The following is a 21011-nucleotide window of genomic DNA, read 5'->3' as shown; positions in this document are numbered from 1 at the left end:
TTTTCCAACCAAAACGATTCTATGATTCTAACAGGGTAATAAGTGAGCATTTTCCTACAAGAGCAACATATTCCACAGTAAAAGCCCTGGGAGGCCTTTCTTCTCTTTTATTGGAACGTGAAACGTAGTCCTAATGATCAGCGGGTGTTTCACAGAAGATGTCTGGACAGCAGCAGCTCATTTCGGAGAGCACAGCCCTTGTTCTCCCCTTGCTCAGGTGTCTCCAAGACCTGCTCTCGCAGCCCAGACCAAGCACCCTCCTGCCCAGGGAGCAACCCCCACTCCCCACCCACCCTGAAGCTCCCTCTCTGCTTGCATGGCTGTTGGGGCAGGACAGGGGCTGCACTGTAGTCTCACCCTAATGGGGTTAACCTTAAACTGGGTTGCCCAAGAGCAAGCAGCAGCAGACCAGCAGCTGATGGAGGAAGCAGGCTGTGCTCCCGCTGAGGGCTTGCAGGATGCCAGGCTGCAGGATCCAATTGTCCTAGGAGAGGCTGTGACAAAAGACAGGTCATTGTGCCCAGCTTTCCTCCATGACTTCAGAGTAACTTTTATTAGAAAACGGAAGCCAAGTGCCTTATCTAATCCCAGGGTCAGGCGGCTGGAGCCTGAGGAAAGGCAGCTGCTTTGTGGAGAGACCACCAGTAAAATAATAAGACTGAAAACCCAGTATACATTTAATGCACTTGGGAAAATTTCTGTGCTGCAGATGCCTTGCATGAGGTGCTTGGATCATATGTATACAGGGCAGACGGAAACTGCTGATGCACAAAAGCTCCCACTGAGGCTTTAGTGCCTCCAATCCTGCACTCCTCTGAAAATTCAGCCTTAGACATCTCAGACTGAGCTTGCAAAAGTTTAAATCCCCTTTTTGTCTCCCCCACTTAGTCAATGCTTTTGATGTTAAAGGTAAACCTCTCAGCACTGATGCCCTTCCCCTCTTGTGGAATAGAGGATGTAGCTCATACACCCATGGGAGGTGTAATCCAGGGCTCCATGCCTGGGAGCTCTGAAGTGTTCCTGAGCTTTGCACACCTAATGGGAGATGCACAAGATATTTTACTTCTCCTTCTCCATAGCAAATACAGAGAATCACCAAGCTGAGGATTTGCAGGAATTGTCATGAGCTGTATTGAAGAATGATGCAGGGCAGAATATTCCTCCCAGGATTTCCTGCCTCAAGCTCTCAATTTATACCTGATATTTCAAAGCCATCTTTAGAAAAACACCTCATCTTGACTGTGGAGGTAGCAAGTCTACCTTAGAAAAATTTTCATATGATGACTGGGGATTAAAGGTTCACTCTGTATTTCTTATCCTTCAGAGCAGCTCCCTTGGCCTACAGTGCCTGCTGTTCACCCGGGTGGAAATTTATACTGTTGCAAACTGGAGTAAAGGAAATGAAAGAAGCTCACTACTGATGCTCTAAGCTCTGCAGTAGACAGATTAGTGTTCAAGGCTGTTCCATGTCCACATTTATCACACTAGTTGATAGACCGTAAATGTGTCTCTGTACAGAGTCTTGGATTAATTCCTGCAGAAGGCAACCTAAAGGATAAATTGGATTAAATGAAATCAGATTTGTACGGCTGTAGGTTGCTGGCTGCTGGATCTCTCTTTTAGTCTCCTCTGCAGATGCTGGATGTAATGCTTTGGATCCCGCACGGAGTTAAACTGTTAGTGTTACATGCCCATCAATGACGTGATGCTGGTTTGCACCAGATGAGGATCTGATCTGTAGCACTATGCCTGTCTGCCTCACACTAGGTTTCATTCTGCAGTCAGATTGTACCAGATTTGTTAAAATACATTTGAACATAAAAGAAAATGGATTAGGGGTGTGGTGGTCCTTTTCCCCAGGGCAAGAAAGACTCAGAGCCTCCCTCTACATGGCATGTCCAATCCAGACCTGTCTTCCCACACAGAGAGGCTGTGATGGCATGAACAGGTCTTTGGTCCAACAGGAGTTTCACAAGGCCGCCCATGAGTGAGGAAAATCTGCTGAAACACCAGAAGGGCCATGGTGTCCATCCTAGAGTGCAGAGAGGTCCATGCGCTGTGTGTCCCAGCTGTAGGGTTTGGTTACCCTCACAGGTTTTCCTCCTCAGGCAGGTAGTGGTTTGTGGCATCAGGTCACACGATCACCCACCTTATGTCATGCCAACTCAGCCAGCTGGTTCACAGGGAAGGAAATAAGACTTGGGTGGTACCACATCCCTGCCCAAGCTCAGCCCCTTGGTCACTCATGGACACTAATTATGAAGGAGGCTCTTGCTCTGCTGCTGTGTAATTATGCAACAGACAGTCCAAGCCTTAATATAGCTCTGAGTTAACTCCTTTTGGTTTTCTCCTGTTCTCTGAGAAGAGACTGCATCTTGGACCTAACAACAGGGCAGCCTCCTAGCAATAAAATCTGTATGGAGCACAGGGTGGACGCAGTGCCTGGGCTGGAGTTGCAGCCCAGGAGTTCTTGCAAGAGGTTAGTGTCTCGGTGTGTCTGTTACCTTTGGTTTCTGAACTTGTGGCAGCAAGTTCAGAAAAATACTTTTCCCACGGCAGTCAAAAAGTTGTGTTTGCAGAGGAACGAGGCGGGGAGGCAGGTCTTGGATCACACCATAGAGGCAGCGTAGGAGGAGGGAGGGTGGGTGCTGACTGCTGTTTTGGTTCTCTTTTAGAAGCAACTGATGATCACTGGGGCATCAATTTCAGCAAAGAGCGTGCTGCCCTCCCCACCATCGGGGCTCTCCAATGCACGGTAGCCTTGCCGAAGAATGGCCGCTCTGCTGGCGCGCCCCAGCCCCCGGAGCGCAAGGACTGCCAGGACGTGCTCCTTCCTGCAGAAACCAAACAAGACCTCGCTCAGTCCTGGCGAGCAAAACCAGCCCAGAGGCATGCAACCAACAACCATGCCAGAGACGGAGAGAGGCCATGGCAAGGCGCCAGGGAACGTCCCCTCACTGTGCTGGAGGAGCCACCAGGATGGAGGCGTGAAGCCTCTGGAGGTACTGAGCCATAGAGCATCAGCTTCTACCACCTGTTGCTGGTGGGACACCCTCCTGCTGCTGGTGCTTCGGGGAATTTCCTCCTCCGTCTCCACACACACGTGACGTCTTTTGCAAGTTTTACTGAGAGGCTGCAGACCTTTTATTTAACGATTATTTTGAGTTGCTAAAGGAAGTGCTAATATTTAGGAAGCTGACAGGCATTAATTAGATTAGAGCTAGGAAAGCCAACTTGGAAACATACCCTGTTCCAGTAATCTTGGTATATACAAACACAGCAACATCTCCGAGAACTCAGGGCAAGAATTAACAGAGACCTGAACAGGAAGCAATGCAGGTCCAGCAAGTTCCACCTTGTTTTCCAGACTCAATTGTTAAAAATAGTATTACTCAATAATGGAAAGCCAGGAAATAGATCAACCAGGAGGACAAACCTTAAAACCTGTCTTGGGTCTAAGGCTAATGATGAAAAAGTACCCCAAAATCACATCTTTGTAAATGGTTTTTCTGCCTGGAAAATTGTTTTCAAATAGTTAAGCCTGACTAGCCACCATTTACCTCCCCCATCCTTCCCAAAACAGGCACTTCCTCCTTTATCAGCTTTGTCTGGCCACTGAGATTAAGGCTTTTTTGGTTTGGTTTGCTTTGGTTTGGTTTTTTAGTAGGATACATGTGTTCACCTAGGAAATTACTCAGGAACAATTATTCTTTTTCAAGTCCATGTCTTGAATTTCCCCACACAGATAAACCCAAAGCATATCTGACCCACTCAAGTTAAATACACTGATGAAAAATCTTGAACCTCAGTTTTGGGGAGAGGAAAATATATTTAATGTAATTTTTTTCTGGATATTTGAGGGTCCACTTCAGTGTTCTGAACAATTTTTTAGATTTATCATTTATTTTGTTTGTACAAATGTTATCCAGCAGGAACTGTGTAACCCAATGCAAAAACCTTTGGTCTTTTTCTGAAAGGACTCTGATGAAATGGAATTTTTTGCAAGCTGTACCACTGGTACTCCTTCTCAATGGCTGGTAGAAGAGCTGTAGAAGAGGAGGTAACTTTCTGATATGCAGCTGCTTAGCCATGCACAGAGCTAGTCACTTTGTTTGCTTCTTTTCCAGTAGCCTTAAATTTTGCAGATGCTGCTTTGGAACAGCAATTGGAAAGTACAAAAGAAAGAATTTGCAATTTAGTCCAAAATTTAGTGGTTGTGTTGAGGCCCTTTCAGAAACTGCAGCTGAACTGTGTCAATGTCTGCTGCGCTTTGAGGTCTGAGCCTGGGAACAGGAGACAAACTATTTGCTCCAAAGCTGGAGCCTGCCAATTGTCAATTTGGGCTGATACTGGTGATGTACTGAAAGGCAGCCTGGAGCTTTACAGTGGAACAAGGTTCATTTGGAGAAGTAAAATGGTATCCAGTGACAGGACACATGGAAATGGTTCAAAGCCGCATCAGGGGAGCTTAAGACTTGATAGTAGGAAGCATTTCTTTACTGAGAGGCTGGTCAAACACTGGAACAGGCTTCCTAGAGAGGTGGCTGATGCCCCAAGCCTACCAGCATTCAAGAGACATTTGGATAATGCTCTTAATAACATTCTTTAACTTTTGGTCAGACCTGAAGTGGTCAGGCAGTTGGACTAGATGATAGCTGTAGGCCTTTTCCAACTGAAATATTCTATTCTATTCTATTCTATTCTATTCTATTCTATTCTATTCTATTCTATTCTATTCTATTCTATTCTATTCGCTTTTGAGGTAATATGTGCACTGTCAGATCCAACAGATGAGAGAAAAATGAGAAAGGATACAGCCATAAAGAAAGAAAAATAAGGTGGGATTCCCCCTGTTGATGGCACCTTGACCTCTATCATGTGGCTACCAGCAGGGAAGAGAAGCTGAAGAGCTTGACCAAGGCATGGGATGAGCTGGTGGTGTTTGGGATGGAGCCCAGCAGTTCTAGCATCGGCCATTTCACGTACCTGATGTCTGGATAATCCTGACACAGCTCCTTGACGTAGTCCTTGATCCTGTCTTTTTTCTTCTCCCCAATGATATCGGCAATGTGATGTATGGCGGGAAGGAGCCAGTTGGAGTCAGAGCCCTGTGAACAAGGAGGCATACGGAGATGTCACGGGGGGGCACAGCACCTACAAAATGCCTTTTTACCTGCAGCTCAGAGCATGGCAGGGGGTTTCTTTCCCTGGTGTAAGACAGCACTGCTGCCAGGACAGTGGGACAGGTTCCAGGGTTGGTCAGCATGCTGCTGGGGAAAGCAGGGTGCTGGCCGAGGCAGCACTGGGTGGCAAAGGCAAGGCACCCCTGGAGCAATGCTGGAGCCTGACTCTGCACTCCCCAATGCTCACGAGCACCCCAGCGAGCCAAGCACTGAGCAGGGTGCTGTGGCTGTGGTCCAGCATAGCAGTGGATGACAGAGACTTCACCTCCTGCTGCCTAATTGTTTCATGTACCTCATTTGGGAGAGGGATCAGCCTCAGTGGGACTTAGTGCCCTGGACATCTGTCTTTCTGCAAAATACAATTAATTCAACTTTGGCTTCCTTGAAAATCCCAGTCTGATATTGTCTAGTTACAAACCATGCAAACAGCCACAATTTTATCCCCATTGCCCTCCTGTATGCTGACTGTATGCCTGGATGGAGCTTCTTGACAGACTCATCTCCATGAGCTGTAGCCAGGGCAGGGATCGTTTGGAGACAAGGTGCATCCCATGGCCCAAGAAAACAGGCTCAGGAAGAAGTTGCCATGGGATGAGTATGATCCTACGGCACATGAACCACCCTACGCAAAGCACCTGTGGGCCTGGGAGTGTGTTAAAACACCAGGCACTGCAATCAGAGTAGCCACCAGGCTCAAAGCCCACACCATGAACCTGCAGTAACCTCCTTGCTTGCTCTCTTTTACGCACTTTTACATTTCTTGAGGCTTGCACTCCTCAAGAACCTGCTGCCTTGGTCCCCAGGAAGCTAAGTGGGGATATGGCACCTCCTGGAATGGGGCAGCCAGGAGATGGATGCCAGGAGAGCATTCACATACCTGATCAATGAGCATGTTATTAAGGATTCTGGCTTCCTGGTTCATCTTTTCACTCACTTGCTGCCGTGTCTCTCCATTCATTTTCCGTCGGGTCTTGATGACCTGTGTGATGTACTCCTTCACCACATACTTATGAACATCATGTAGAAGCTCCTGGTTAAAAAAAAAAAAAGAAACCTCATGGATTTTCTGTGGTTTCCATGCAAGGCCATGGCAATGAGAGAGGACAGGGGAAGACCTCAGATCTTTAGCAGCAGCTGAGAACATAGAGAAGATACACAAAGGCAGCACACTGTCAGCCCACACTGCCCAGGCCAGCCCTGCTGAAGGGAGCCAGCAGCTTGCAGCACCATACTCCAGCACAGAGCAATGGCAGTGCCCAACAGAATGCCATGGAAATGCTCTTCACCCTGAAATAGCCCATGATTTTGTCTTGGCAGTTTGGGTCCTCAGTAGCAAAGGGACATATTTAGGATTGTTTTAAAAGTAGGTTTTGATGGTGCTTGCAGATTTTAAATATAAAGCTGTTGTCACCTACCCATTTATTTCACAACTGCATGGATGTGAAAGCAGCATATAAGCCTGCGACTCATGGAATTATAACCTTCAGTGCTAATGTTCACCAAAGCTTTTTGTTCCTCTTTAAAGAAATCAGTTCTCATATTTAAACTACAGAAGGGAAAGTTGTCACTTATTCTCATATGGAAGTAAGTTAATAGCTGAACTCCCCCGCATCAGCAGTCCCCCTGGTTATAAACAGTCCCCATCACTGAAGACGAGTCTGCAGGTCAGACCACAACCTGCAAATGACAGTGGGACCCCCCCAGCATCACTGTGTCTGGGTGTGGAACCAGCCACCTACCTGCCCGGTGGGGTCCCTCATGTGCTGCAGGTGCTCGGAGAATTGTGAGACTGCTGATGCCAGCGAGTCCGGCCTTTCCGTCGCCAAAATCCAGTCCTTGGTCAGGATTTTCTTAAGGAGTGGCTGAAAAAAGACAAAATCACTGATGGCACCATTAATATTCAGACTAGCTGAAGGCACCCAGCTATATGCCTGCTCAGGGGACTTGAACTGAAAAGCACAGAGCCCCACCGGTGCACCCACTCTGTGGGAAGACACACCAGGAGTCAGGCACCAGGAGCATGGAGCAGGGTGGGCTTCTGTCTCCACCCCAGGGAATTCAGACCACTGTCTCCCCTTTCTGGGTAGGTGCAGACAGGAGAAGCATCATTCGCTAAGTGGGAGGTGCCTTGGCATTAAAGTTTACTTGGAGCACCTCATTTCCTTGCGCTGTGCCACCTTCTAATCCACCAGCTATATTTCTTTAGGTAAATAAATTTCTAGGTAAAAAAATTTGTACCCCTACTGTATGGATGAAGAAACAGGTGTGAGTGTTATAGGAAACTCAGGCATGGCTAGAACAGGCCGTGGCGTGCAACCATGTGTGCTAGTGTTACAGGGGTTTGCACCAGCTATGGACATGACAAGTCACTTGGTAGCGAATCTGTTGGAAATGAACTAAGTAATCCATTACTCCTCCAGCCTTTTCCCAAGGAAATCAAGCTCCTCTTGTGCACAGCACTTGCAGGGGGCTGTCTGTACTCCCTGCAGAGCCATGTGTCAGCACAAAGTCTCATTGGGATTTTCCTTCTGCTCATTGCTCTGATGTGGTGGTGGGGGAATAGCTGCTGGGAGCATCTCCAACTTGATGCCTCATGGTCAGTGATGACATGGGAGTGATGGCACTGTGTCCCCTCTGCCCTGGGCACAAGGTGCATTGACAAAGTGTCCCCAGCAGACTATTTCCCTTGCTGGGTCCCTAGAGCTAATGTGCCTCTACATAGAAACACAGCAATATCTGCAAAAGGCTTCTGGTAGCACCCGGCAGGGACTCCCCTAAGGGCCAAGATTTTAAATATCCCTTCTCTGGCACATCCCCTTTGTACTTTTCTCCTCTTAGCTCTCAGAATCTCTGTCTTTAGATTCCTGGCAATCCCCTTCCCAATTATTTCACCCACTTGTGCTGTCCTGCTGTGCTCCCAGCCTGCTGGAGGGCTGTTTAGAAATGCTTTGCCCCAGCCACTCTCAGTTCTCACGGCATTTTGGCTTTCTTGCTCAATGCCTTGGCTTCACTCCATCCTTGCCTGTCCCTTAGGCTCCAAGACAAGCTCTGCAGTCACTGGAAAGTCCCCTCGGCCAGGCAGGCTTGGCTTAGCTTGGAGCAGTTGCGTGACTGTCTTGGTTTCTGAAAATTATGTTTGGTGGTTTAGAAAGTGAACTAGGATAAGTGAAAATGAGTGGGGCCAAAGGCTTAATTTCCCCAGTTTCTTGTGTTATACCAGCTAGGGCTAGTGGATCCCCAGCTGGCTGAAAGCAGAAAGTCCTGTCTACAGCACTTGGGAAGCACAAACTGCATTGCAGCACTTTGCCTTTTAGGCCTCTTAACACAAGTTAAGCTGGAATCAGAGCTTTATCAGCTGACACCAGATCTTTAGCATCCTCATGCTGAAAGAATCAGTCTTTCTTTACCATGGAAACAGCCTGGGAAAATCACCTCTATCAGAATGAATTCTGTCGTCTCTGAAGAGGCTGATATCAGACTGTGATGGTAGATATACGAATAAGTAAATCAAAGTCCTAAAAAAATAAAATTGTTTTGATAGAAGGAAAAATGTCCTATCGGGGGTGTCCAGCTGACTTCCCTGGTGCTTCACTATGGGTAAGGTTCTCCTCGCTGCTTTGCCTGAGATACTGGAAGCCACTAAATACACTTTTATTTTAGTTGCCATTGTATTAAAGTAAATAGCTTGACAAGTGTACCATAGTGAAAAACTCCCAGGATGCTGGAAGTGCCACTTGGGGTTAAGGAGGATTTCTACTAATGTTAGGCACAATGCATTCTGGAGGGACCTAATGTCATACACTGCAAAATGACATCTAGTTGGTGAGACAAGGGAAGGGCCCTTGGAAGGGCCTCAGCTGCTGCAGTGGTCTTGCACATACCCCTCATATTTAGGAAATAATGTGGCTGAGATCCTCTTACCTGTGCTTTTGTTCTTAATTTATTTAAAAAAATATTAGTGAAGTTCCTTGTCAGAGCTGCCAAAATCTTCTGCAGTTCCTCCGTGTTGACTTTAAACACTGTTTCTAACCCTGACCTATAGAGAGAGGGAGAGAGAGAGCACCGATGAGTCAATGTTAAAATATGAACTATTACACTACCCTAAGCATTTTAGCCAGATTGGCATCTTGGGCATTATTTTAAAATAAATTTATGTATCTAGTACTTCCTCTTGTAAACACTTAATGAGTGAAAGTAATGACTCTTTTTGCACAACCCTATATACTGAAAATTAATCACAACTGAGTAACTGTGCTTTAAAAACCACCTATTTCCTCATCAGGTGAGACGGTTCAACCACGCAGAGCAGTTGCGTAGGCTGGTTACTTTTTCACTTGAGCAACACTTCTGCTAAATCATCTCCAGGTACCTGAGAGAGCTCTGAGAGGCTTATGGGGCAAGAGAGAAGGAAATAATAAAGCCAGAGAAGGGAAAGCTGCTGACCCTGTGTCCCCCTGAGCCCAGCTGACTCACTCCACGCAGCATCTATCGGCAGCGGCTGGAACCATGAACTACAGAGGTGGAAACCTGTGGAATTTCCTAGGCACAGTGCGTACTTGTGCAAGGTTTCACACTAATGGGGAAAAAACCACAGCTTCTGAGAGGTTAATAAAATCCCCAGCAGTATTTGTGGGCTTTGGGGGCATTGTGAACTCCTGAGTTTCTTCTCACTTTCCATCCCTGCCCCGCTGTAACATGTTCTGAGGTGCAACTAAGGAAGCACCACCAAAATGCCAGCAGTCCCCAAGCATCCCCGGACATGCCTTGTCCACTGCTGTGACCACAGAGCACGGCGTGCTCCTGCTGCTCCTTGGTAGCTAGTTTGTATGTCTAAGGCTGCCCAGGCAGGACTACAAAACACATAAGAGCAACCCTCTTGCCCCAGGCTGGAGCCCAGGGCCTTAACTCCCGCTGAGCCCAGGTCCTTAACTCCTGCGGAACACCTGAAGTCTGTGTCCAGCACCCACAAAATCCTGCTGTCAGGGCACCTACCTCTGCCCAGCAACTCATCACCCCAGGCTGACAAATATTTAACTCGATGCAGGAACAAACCCAGCGGAGCCAATCCACCACCCCAATGCCTGCCAGCTCCCTGCCCTGGGCTGGCTTCTCCTTTCACCGCCTCTCCAGTCCTCCTCGGGGAACGGGAGAGCAATTTTTTGCAGGGGCTGGAGGAGGGAGAGAAAGCCTGCTCCTCGGCGAGGTGAGCATTGCTGGAGAGACCATGCCATCTACAGACTTCCCGACGGTAGTGCTCACTGCAGCTGGAGCGCGTCAGACACTGCGATGAGAAATCCTCTGCATCCCTGAATAATGTTTGGCCTACAGCTTCCCTGGCAGATGGTGATGCAGCAGCATGGGCTGCAGATAACAACCCAAGCCACGAAAATGATCAGAGGGCTGGAGCATATCTCTTATGAAGAAAGGTTGAGGGAGCTGGGCTTGTTTAGCTTGGAGAAGAGTAGGCTCTAGGGAGACCTCATTGTAGCCTTCCAGTACTTGAAGGCAGCTTATAAACAGGAGGGAGAACAACTTTGTACGTGGGCAGATAGTGGTAGGACAAGGGGAAATGGTTTTAAACTAAGAGAGGGGAGCTTTAGGTTAGATATTAGGAGGAAATTTTTCACCCAGAGGGTGGTGAAACACTGGAACAGGTTACCAAGAGAAATTGTGGATGCCCCATCCCTGGAGGCATTCAAGGCCAGGTTGGATGGGGCCCTGGGCTGCCTGATCAAGTGGCTGGCAACCCTGTCCACAGCAGGGAGGCTGGAACTACTTGATATTTAAGATCCCTTCCAACCCAACCATTCTCTGATTCCCGGTGGCCAGACCCCAAGTGTTAGCGGTGTTGGCTGGCTGGGTTGGCCTCTGAAGCATCACATCTGCATGGCAGAGTTGACCCCAGATGTTGAATAGCCCCAGGGCCTTGGTGGGCTGTGTCTCTGCATGTCTTCAGACCATTCCCCTGGGGCAGGTGCTATAAGAACAGCTCCGGTTTCTGTGGCTGGAGCGCTGCAGTGGCTGTGCGGGCAGATGTGGGGTGGGAAGCACAGAGTCACCAGGTTGATGGAGCAGACCCCGGGACACACAGTAACTGGCACCATCATATTTATAGGCAGAGTGCCCCTCCCCTGAAAGTACTTCTTAATAGCCAGAGCTGGTGGGCATACTTGTTTATCAGAGACCTTTTCAACGCATGGCTTTAAATAACTAGTTCTTAACACATGTAAAGCCCTAGGAGTTCCCCCTGCCAGCAGCCATGGAAGAGGTTTATTTGCAGGTTGAGTGCTTTCACAGAGTGTCCTCCAGCCCACTGTCAAAAGCAGCTGTCAGACTATGTTGCTGGGTATTTTTCTGCTAACTTCCAGGAAAAAAAAGAAATTAAAACCCCCTCCTCTGAGGTTGAAAAAGACGGGCTGAAAATGAGTTTAAAGCTTTCAGACAAGCACCAGATCCATCCCTGTGCAGGATTCATCCCCAACTCTGTCTCTTCCCCCTTTTGCCCCAGTGAAGTGACTTTTATCTACATCTCTTGTAGAACATCCCTATCACCATGAGGTGAGGAAGGGCTGGAGGCTGAGCACCCCACAGGGCACCCCCAGGAGACCTTGGTCTTTCCTTTCCAGATGCTGCCACCCTCCCAGATCCCAGCAATGCAGCGGCTCAGCTTGGGGGAACTGGACTTACACCAGGTCGTGGAAGCTGTTGATGTAGGCAGCGAAACAGGGTGCAAAGATGGGGCTGTCCTGGGCAGTGCTCCACATCATGAACTCCTCCCCAAACCTGCAGGAGAAGACAAGCAGGTAAAGCTAACAGTGGGGGGATCGAGGATGGCTCTTCTTCTGCCAACTGTGTCCTGAGCTGTGCCAACTGTGTCCTGGGCTGCATCAAGAGAAGTGTGCCCAGCAGGTCCAGGTAAGGTATTCTGCCCCTCTACTCCACTCTTGTGAGACCCCACCTGGAGTACTGTGTTCTGGAGCCCCCAACACAAGAAAGACATGCACCTACTGGAGTGAGTCCAGACCATCAGGATGATCCGGCTGGTTGGGGCTGTTCAGCCTGGAAAAAAGAAGGCTCCGGGGAGATCTTATAGTGGCCTTCCAGTACCTGAAGGGGCTACAAGAAAGCTGGGGAGGGACTTTTGACAAGGACAGGTAGTGATAGAACAAGGGGTAATGGCTTTAAACTGGAAGATGTTAGATTTAGATGAGATATTAGGAAGAAATTCTTTCCTGTGAGGGTGGTCAGACACTGGAACAGGTTGCCCAGAGAAGTTATGGATGCCCCCTCCCTGGAAGTGTTCAAGGCCAGGTTGGATGAGGCTTTGAGCAACCTGGTCTAGTGGAAGGTGTCCCTGCTGATGGCAGAGGAGTTGGAACTAGATGATCTTTAAGGTCCCTTCCAACCCAAACCATTCTATGATTCTGTGTCCGTGGCGATGTCAGGAGACACCAGTGGCTGGTCCCCTCTGCATGCGGACACATTTTTTGCAGCTGTCGTAACATGTGTGTGCACTGGAGGGGAATAGATGGCAGATAATTATGGGTTTAGGGTGCACTCATCTGAGTATTTACACAGTGATTCTGGAGAGGTGCCAGGGATCTCAGCACACCAAATCTCTGACTTTTCCTCATGCTGAGGGATTATGACCATGGTACTTGGGCTCATCCTTCGTTTCTCTGGCTTTTGGGGCAATATATCTTAAGCACATGAGGAAAGGATTTACCTCAGGGCTGATTTTACAACAGAAGGTGAATAGGAATGGGGCAGCACACCTGCATTTCAAGCCCATAACCTCAGTGTGGTGTGTTAGGTGGTTGTTTTCTGTGTAGCACGGCTTTTATGGTTTTGACAGCTGTTTTACAGCCAGGTCTGCGCTGCTGGCAGGAGGCTCTGTGCTCAGGCAGGCTTTGCCTGGTGGTCCCATTCTTTGTCGGGGTAAAGGAACCTGCTTGGACTGGCCTCAGCCACTTGCTTCTTGGGTTTGTTTAAGAACAGGCTTAAGTTTCAGTCACCTTTTTATCTGGGAGCCCTTGCTGCCCCAGCTTGAATTTTACACCAATTTTGGGTTGTGTTTTTTCTTTAAAAAAAGAAAACAAATAAAAATATAAAAAAGAGAAAAATAGAAAAAGGGGGATAAAAAGTAGGAAGAAAAAAACCCCAAAACAACGGAATGTCAATACTGCATTTCTCCTCAAAAACCCAGGTAGATTTTAATGCCAAATGGCTGGTTTGAACTACCCTGCTCTTTCAGGCTATGGGAGACAAGTGTAGATGGCTGGGCTATTAGAGATGAGGATTTAGAGGGGAAAGTGTTGCTTTTAGCACACTTTGGACTCCTGCCATGCCCAGGTTCATGATATGAGAAAGCAGCACTTGTGCTCCCCACCCTCGCTTCTGCAAAACATCTATTAGCAAACTCCCCACTCAGCGCCTGCTGGAGGTGGGAAACTTCAAAGGTTAATGTGGAATTATTTTTAGCCTCACTCAGAGTTGATTCATGCCAAACAGCCTTTCTCCTCCACAGATCACTGCTCCAGCAAGCGGCCCTGAATCCCCCAGAAACACAGCCATGCCAGAGGGGTTGGGTAGTGTGTTGCTGTGCTGGGACCCTCTGCCAGCCAAAACCCTTCCCTGGAGCATCCCCAAAGCATGTCTCAGGGGGTAAGATCTGAGGCCATAACTTGGGAACCACCAAGCAGAAAAACAGGGTCCTGTGTCTTTTGGACACTGGGTAAATTTTAAAAAGACCCCGAGGCAGCCCAATATACGTTTTGCCCAGGTGTAACAGAGCGGGTCCCATCAGCCATTTCTATGCCCATGGGCACGGGATGCAGTAGAAAACCCTCTTGGCAGGACTCATCCCAGGACACCTAGATGATGTTTTGGGCAAACAGGCTCTGGGTCTAGGGGTCCATAACTGCTGCTTCCTCATGGCTGCAGCTGCAAGTGACCAGCATCCAACACCACAAAGGTCCCAGATGGATGGGACCACAGTGGTCCCATCCCTTTCCAGCCAGCAGCTTCTTCCAGCATCCGACACCACAAAGGTCCTGGATGGATAGGACTGCAGTGGTCCCATCCCTTTCCAGCCATCAGCTTTTTCTTGGAGCTCTGACCTCAGATTTTGGGACTTGCAAGAATCCCATCTGGGTCTGTTTATGACTTCCTCCAAGTTGTTTTGCAGCTTGCTCATTATTGGGCTCATTGTGATCTCTAATTTTCCCAGGAGCTGGCCTGTACCTGCTCGGTGCCAGCCTCTGGCCCAGTGCACTGACTTTTCCCCTGCTTTTTTACCAATGTGGGACTCATTTGGAAGGAATGTGCTGCTTGGAGCGGTGATGACCTTGGTATGAATTCATGCAACTCTGCCAGGCACAGCTCAAGCATTTTCATTTCCAGGCTTCGGCTGATAGCTCCAGATATCTTCATGTGCTCCCCAATGATCTAGAAAAGGACATGAAAAACTCCAGTGAATGGGGCAAGCATGGGTGAAACATCTGTCACAAGGATCTCATGCAGTTTTGGTTAATAAAAATTACTTGCCTAGAAAAGGGGGAAACAGCTGAATTGTTGGCAGGTGGTTTTTGTTATTCTCTGGCAGTTTTAAAAATGATAATCCAGAATGGGTCAATGATTGTGGCATAATCATTCATCCCTAGCGGCCTGGTGTCCTTCTGCTATCTGAGCAGGAGTTAAACGTGGTGTCCACTGGAGCCCCAAGCTGCCCTGCTCTGTCCTCCTCTTTTGGGGGATTTGCGTGAGGGATCAACCCCCATCCCAGTGCCCAAGGGGAGCTGAACTGTCCCCGTGTCCCCATGCTGAGGGTGGCTATAAGCACTGTCCCCGGTGGCCCACACAAGCCCCCTCCTCAGGTGTGACACCAGGGCCACACACAGGGTCAAGCATCACCCCGAAATCTTGCTTGCCCTGGGTCTCCTCCCTCATTCCCCTTCCCACACCCCGCTGCCTCTCCGAATGAGGCAGGCTGCAGTCCCGCTCTGGTGCTTCCCGAGGCATCCTACCCATCTGCTAATCCAATCCAGACCTGCCTTCCCGGTGATCACACAACCTGGAATATTCCTCTATGGAAAATTAGTCACGGCAGCAGGCAAAACTCTTTGATTTTCTTTCTTTCTCTCTTCCTCTTGCTTTTTTGGCATTATTTAATTGAAATGACTCAACCCTTTGCGTGAGGAGAACAAATCCAAACCCCTCCTGGATTTATTACCCTGTAGTCCCTAAAGCTAGTAGGAGCTTTTGTTTTTTGTACTCTTTAAATTGGAATGGCTGTCACTGCCTACGGCCTTTCCACGGCTGCCGCAGCCCTGGGACAAAGTCGTTCTTTCAGCCAAGGGGTTTTTCTAACAAACCTGTTCTTTCTGCCATTTTTTTTCCTTTCTCTTTCTTCTTTCTAATCAAAGAGATTTAAGGACTTTAAAATCAGTTGCCTATTATGTTGCTGACACAATTGACAGCATGTTTAATTTGCAGCTAGAAGGCAAGCGGGAGAGCTCAAAGTTGTAATAAACGGCATTTTCTGCTCTAATGTGTTCTGCCAGTGCGTGACTAACATAAATTATCACAGGTGGCGGTACCTCCACCCCAGAAGGTAACAATCCATTTTCCCTGGAGCCCCAGAGCCCCCCATACTTTGCCCCAGCTAATTAAATACCGTTTGAATATCAAAGGAGAGTGAGGAGTGGTAGAGGTTTTCCTTCACTTCTGGATGAACTTCCTTCTCCCACTTCTCTGTGACCTCCAGTCTCAGGATGTTTCCAAAATAGCTTTTGATTTTCCCCTAAATGTTACATGTGGGAAGGAAACATGCAGCTCAGGATAATGAAGCAAGCATGAGTAAAGCAGCTCGTGGCATTTTGCTCTGGTGGCACGTGTGTAAGGCTCACGTGTGTGGCACGGAAAGGTAAGAAGGGTCAAAGGTCTTGCTCTAGACCCTGTTGGTATACACAGAATCTTAGGAAAAGTCAGGAGCTGTGCTGTGTGGGGGCAAGGTACTCCCAAATCAAGGGAGAATCATTCTCCTGAAAGGGAAGTATAGTGTCAGCTGTTTGATTGCTGGATTGCAAAATCCTCCAGCACATGTAATGCACATGGTCGGGATTAAAGATTAAACTGGTCCTTGATGGCGGTACAGCCACTCGAGTAAGTGGCAGCACTGTTCAGTCCTGGCTGATAAATCAATCTTGTGGTCGGTGAAACAAAATGATCCTTCACCAGCATGAGGGAGGAATACCCATTTCATTCAGCTGCATACCTTGAGCTCACCTTAAGCAGTGCCCTGTTTCAGAAATGGTTTGCAAGAAAGTGTCTGAGCCCAGCAATTTGATGAAGCCCAGCTATGACCTTTCAGTATGCCTCTGCCATACTGCATGGGTCTGATACAGTCCCTTTGGCTCTGTGATCACCCAGGGTCAGGCCCATGGCCTGCTTCCATCCCAGAAATGGTGTTCAGGATTTTTTGCTTTTGATTAAAGGCCATTCTGTGTGGTGCTGGCAGGACTCAGCAACTGGTGGGGCTGGAAACCGTGATTCAGCCATCTGAGACCTCTGCCCAGGAGGCTGGAGCTCCCGTACCTCCCCTGGGGGGCACATGGGGACAAGGTCAAAACTCTCACCTTTGCAGAAGTGATGTAGTCATTCTTCAGTTTCTCCCAATCTGTTGGAGTTAACAACAATGACAGGTTTTCTGTCTTAACTTCTGGTTTGAGATCAGGGCGACCCAGAAAGAGTTCACTGGAAAGATTCAAACGAACAAATTATGTTGCCATAGAGTGTGAATAAACTGATAGAATATTCATGTGGCATGAGCTGCATAATTATTAAACCGTGAGAAATATACTTAAAGCTTAAATTGTGATGCTTGTTTTCAAGCTTTAACAAGAAAATCTTTCCTCGCTATTCAAAATCCTAATTATTCAAAATCAAAATGATCTAAGGTTCCAGCCCACCTTAGAAATCATGAGACTTCTGAGTTGTTTGGACATGAAAAGTGCTATGAGAATTTACTTTTTTAAATAAACAACCTGAAGCTGATTCATTTGACTACGAGCTTGCGAAATGCCTTTCAGGGTAATTCCTGTAGCAGCATGCTGCTTTGGAGTTAGCTGATCTCCCTGGCTCCTCTCCGGTGTCACATCACGGCTTATTTCAGCCCGTCATTTTCCCCTGCGCATTATTCCCAGCAAGGGGAGGTGTCACAGCAGGTCCTCTGGGGAGGTCCACAGGGCAGCCTCTGGAAGCACTCCCATGCCTGGGACATGGGCCATGGCCACACTGTGGTTCCTCCGCAGATGGAAGCAGTGGCTGGACGTGCAGCCACAGAGTCTGACTCCAAAGTGCGCTCAGCTGACAGACGACTTCACCACTTGCTTTCCTCTGGATTGCCATGTAATCAGGCCAGCTGATTAGCGGAGAGGCAGAGAAAGGGAGGGAATGCTTGTGTTTCTCCCTCTGGGGTGAGAAACCAGTTATTAGCCTGTACAATTGCATGTGCTACCCCTGCAATCTGCCATGGGCCGTGAAGGCATTGCATCTATCAGGGTGATGAAGGTGGAAAGGAGGAAGAAAAGAATCTTCATGCACTTGAATAAGCTGCAAGCAGTCACCTGGTTAGCAAGGAACACAGCTACAAAGTCCTACACACAGCCTGTTTAACCACCAAAAAGGGTTCCCAGCGCCAAACCAGTGCTGAGCACACAGTTAGGTTTGGATCGAAGTGAGGATTGTACTGTACAGGGTCAGGCTGGTGCAGAGTGACTGCTCAGCAAAAAAATGCTCAGCCTGCTGATAGCATCCTGGAGTCAATGTTCCCGAAGTCATGGTTCTGGTTTCCCAGAGAGGTACATCTGCAGATGTGAAGCATTGCACAGCCCAGCTGCTGTTGAGGCTGCTGCTCATTTAAAAGGACACCACAGATTTAAATACAAACTCTGCCATGACTGAAAGGACTGGCTCAAATGTATACTCAAGGAGCTAATTCCTCTCTCTTTCTCTTTTGCCATTTGTTTGAATTGTAGCGTCGATAATGAATTTGGGTCAGACAATTTCTTCTTTTTTGGATGCATCTCAAGAGGGGATGAAGTTCTTTTAGCATGGGAAAATCAGGTGGAAACAGCCCAACCCAGCAAGGTGATTGCAAGCAGTGCCCCAAACAGCTGCAAGCTCCCAGTATGCTCTTTAACAGCAAGTGAGAGAAATATGATGGGGGCACTTTGGTGCACAACCTGCCTGCTGAAGCTCATTTCTTCCCTTCTCTCCTGGGTGCAGTATAGTTCCTATGCCATGGGGACATGCAGGAATTTCCGTCCAGATGAGATCCACAGGGACACATGAGGGAGAAGGGCAATGGGTGGGAGGGTCATTCTAATAGCAGTCCTGCCATAACACTGGTCAGCCAGTGCCATGGTGCTGAGGGAGCTACACACATGTCATCATGGTCACCACACTGTAACAGGATTTTAGGAATAGAGTTCACAGAGTAAATCCGTTGAGGGCTGATTGAAACAAAGACCATCTGCAGTGCAAGTATCCCTGAGCCAAGAGCTACCCCAGGCTAGGAGTGCTCCAGGCAAGTGTCACTGCTGCTTGCCCTGCTCCACCACTGCCCTCTCCCTGTCCATTTCTGCCCACTGTTTGACTCAGTGTTGATACTCCTGCCTTCACTCCCTCTTTTGTTAGTTTGAGGGGTGTCAATTGCTTTGTGCCTGTCCCATCCTTGGGCATCTGATTCAGGATGTTCCTGGAGACCAGCTGCTGGGGCAGACACAATTTTACTTTGACACGGCTGTTTTTATGTGCTTTTTATTAGCAGACTCATCTCCTGTGGATGTTGCCTCTCTCCTCCTTCACACCCCACTGCGTATTTCTTTTGGGTTTTTGTCTGGGGGCTTTTTGGGGCTGGGATGTTGGGCTGTGGTCTAGCCCACTGAACAACTGAGGACACACAGTACCTGGACCTTCCACAGGTGTCTATCTTAGATGTCTCCTTTGTCTGTAAAAGGAGGCAATGTCCAGCAGCACAGATTCAACCACATCACTACTGTTGCAAAGAATTCCTGCCCATAGTAGCCCAAACACAGGGTGTCCTGAGGATGGTGTTTGATAGGTCTTTGCAGCTCCTAGAATATTTTAGTCACCCCTGAATTACAGAGAACTTTAAGAGGTTCTAAAAACCACAGCTCTTCCATTCAACTAGGGGACACATCTGAACCAGAGCCTTTGTTTTAATGTGGCTAATTCCACAGTGATATCTTGTTACCTCCTTGAGACGACTCTTACCCCTGAGAATGGAGGGTAATGTGGCCTGTGTCCATACACATCACAGTTTTAATAAAAGAGGAAGAAGGCAGGACTCCCCCACAGGTCACTCCCTCTGCCTGGAAAAGTCACTGAGCAGCTACTGGAACTTACAAAATATTTGCAGAAAGTGAGCAGGGTTATCAGAGCTCCAAGGAAGAGCTTCCCCACATGTGAGAACAGCAAATGAGAGAGGGAGGGGAAAATGGGGTAATTTAGATCTGTGAAAAGCAGCAAGTGCTTTATCCACAAACCTTTGTCCCCAGCTATTAATAGGTTAGCTATCCAGCTGTCTTGTCAAAGTGACTGCGACTCTCTTGCTTGCTTAGGAAACTGAAAATAGCTGGGGGTTTTTGAAGCACCCTGTGGCCCTGCCGCTCTCCAGAGGAGGTTGAGGCAGCCTGGGGAGTGCAGCAGCTTACCTGTGGTAGGTGTTGGCCACCCAGTTGAGCAAGGTGTAAAGCTCCTTGAATTCCAGTGGTCTCTGGGAGATATCTTGCAAGTGTGAAGCAATGGCCTTGTGGAAAGCCTCTACATACACGTCACACACCTGGTACTCCTCTGGATAGCATTTTTTTACTGATAACTTGATTTTCAGTAAGTCTTCACTCAGCTGTTTCTGGAGGAAACCTAAGTGGAGATCAAGCCAAGAACTCTCTTCTTCCTTTGATGCCATGGGTATGCTCAGGACTCGTTTTCTAGCACTCTTGTTGATAGCTTCCCTCCACTCTTCCCTCCACTTTCTGGGCGTGCCGAGCAAGTCCGACCCAGGACCAGCAGCATTGCCTGTGTTACGATGAACTGCTTCTTCACGGGCAATTAAAGTCACCAGGGAGGTCAGCATGGTATCCTCTACAGTGGGATGCTCAAGTGTTTCCACCACAATGGACTGGATTGCATTTGTCATAGAGTTATAAAGCAAATCCACATCCTTGGATTTCCGTACAAACTCCTGGGGGTTATCTTTGTATTTCTCAGCATCCCGTTCAACGATAGTCTCATCTTCCAAGTACTTGATGCATGCAAATGCTTCCAGAAGTTGTCTTTTCTGAATAAGTTCATTGATTTCCATTACTGCAGAAAGAAGGGGGAAAAGAGTTGGGACAAAGCAGGCATGGGGTGACTGACAGGTTGGTAACAGGACAAGATGCCCTGGAGGGAGGCTTGCAGGGCTGCTCTGAGTATCATAGACTCATAGAATGGCTCAGGTTGGAAGGGATCTTAAAGACCATACAGTTCCAACCTCCCTGCTGTGGACTGGGTTGCCAGCCACTTGATCAGGCAGCCCAGGGCCCCATCCAACCTGGCCTTGAATACCTCCAGGGATGGGGCATCCACAACTTCTCTCGGTAACCTGCTCCAGTGCCTCACCACCCTCTGGGTGAAAAATTCCCTCCTAATATCTAACCTAAAGCCCCCCTCTCTTAGTTTAAAACCATTTCCCCTTGTCCTACCACTATCTGCCCACGTAAAAAGTTGTTCTCCCTCCTGTTTATAAGCTGCCTTCAAGTA

The 21011-nt window shown here is 48.2% G+C and overlaps 1 protein-coding gene across 1 annotated transcript; it reads right to left on the bottom strand.

Annotated features, from left to right (window-relative positions):
* Nucleotides 1–2671: 2671 nt before the first annotated feature.
* EXOC3L4 (exocyst complex component 3 like 4) lies at nt 2672–20622 on the bottom strand (the record flags this gene model as incomplete). Its single annotated transcript, XM_010162730.1, has 10 exons — nt 2672–2834; nt 4987–5108; nt 6061–6213; nt 6923–7045; nt 9105–9219; nt 11871–11966; nt 14530–14630; nt 15859–15984; nt 16820–16937; nt 19922–20622. Coding segments are annotated over 10 exons (1818 nt in total), but the record flags the coding sequence as incomplete, so codon positions are not given.
* Nucleotides 20623–21011: the final 389 nt, after the last annotated feature.

Source organism: Antrostomus carolinensis, unplaced genomic scaffold (assembly GCF_000700745.2).
Source record: "Antrostomus carolinensis isolate BGI_N321 unplaced genomic scaffold, ASM70074v2 scaffold22122, whole genome shotgun sequence".
Taxonomy (NCBI): Eukaryota; Metazoa; Chordata; class Aves; order Caprimulgiformes; family Caprimulgidae; genus Antrostomus; species Antrostomus carolinensis.
This window is presented reverse-complemented; position numbering and strand designations above follow the sequence as displayed.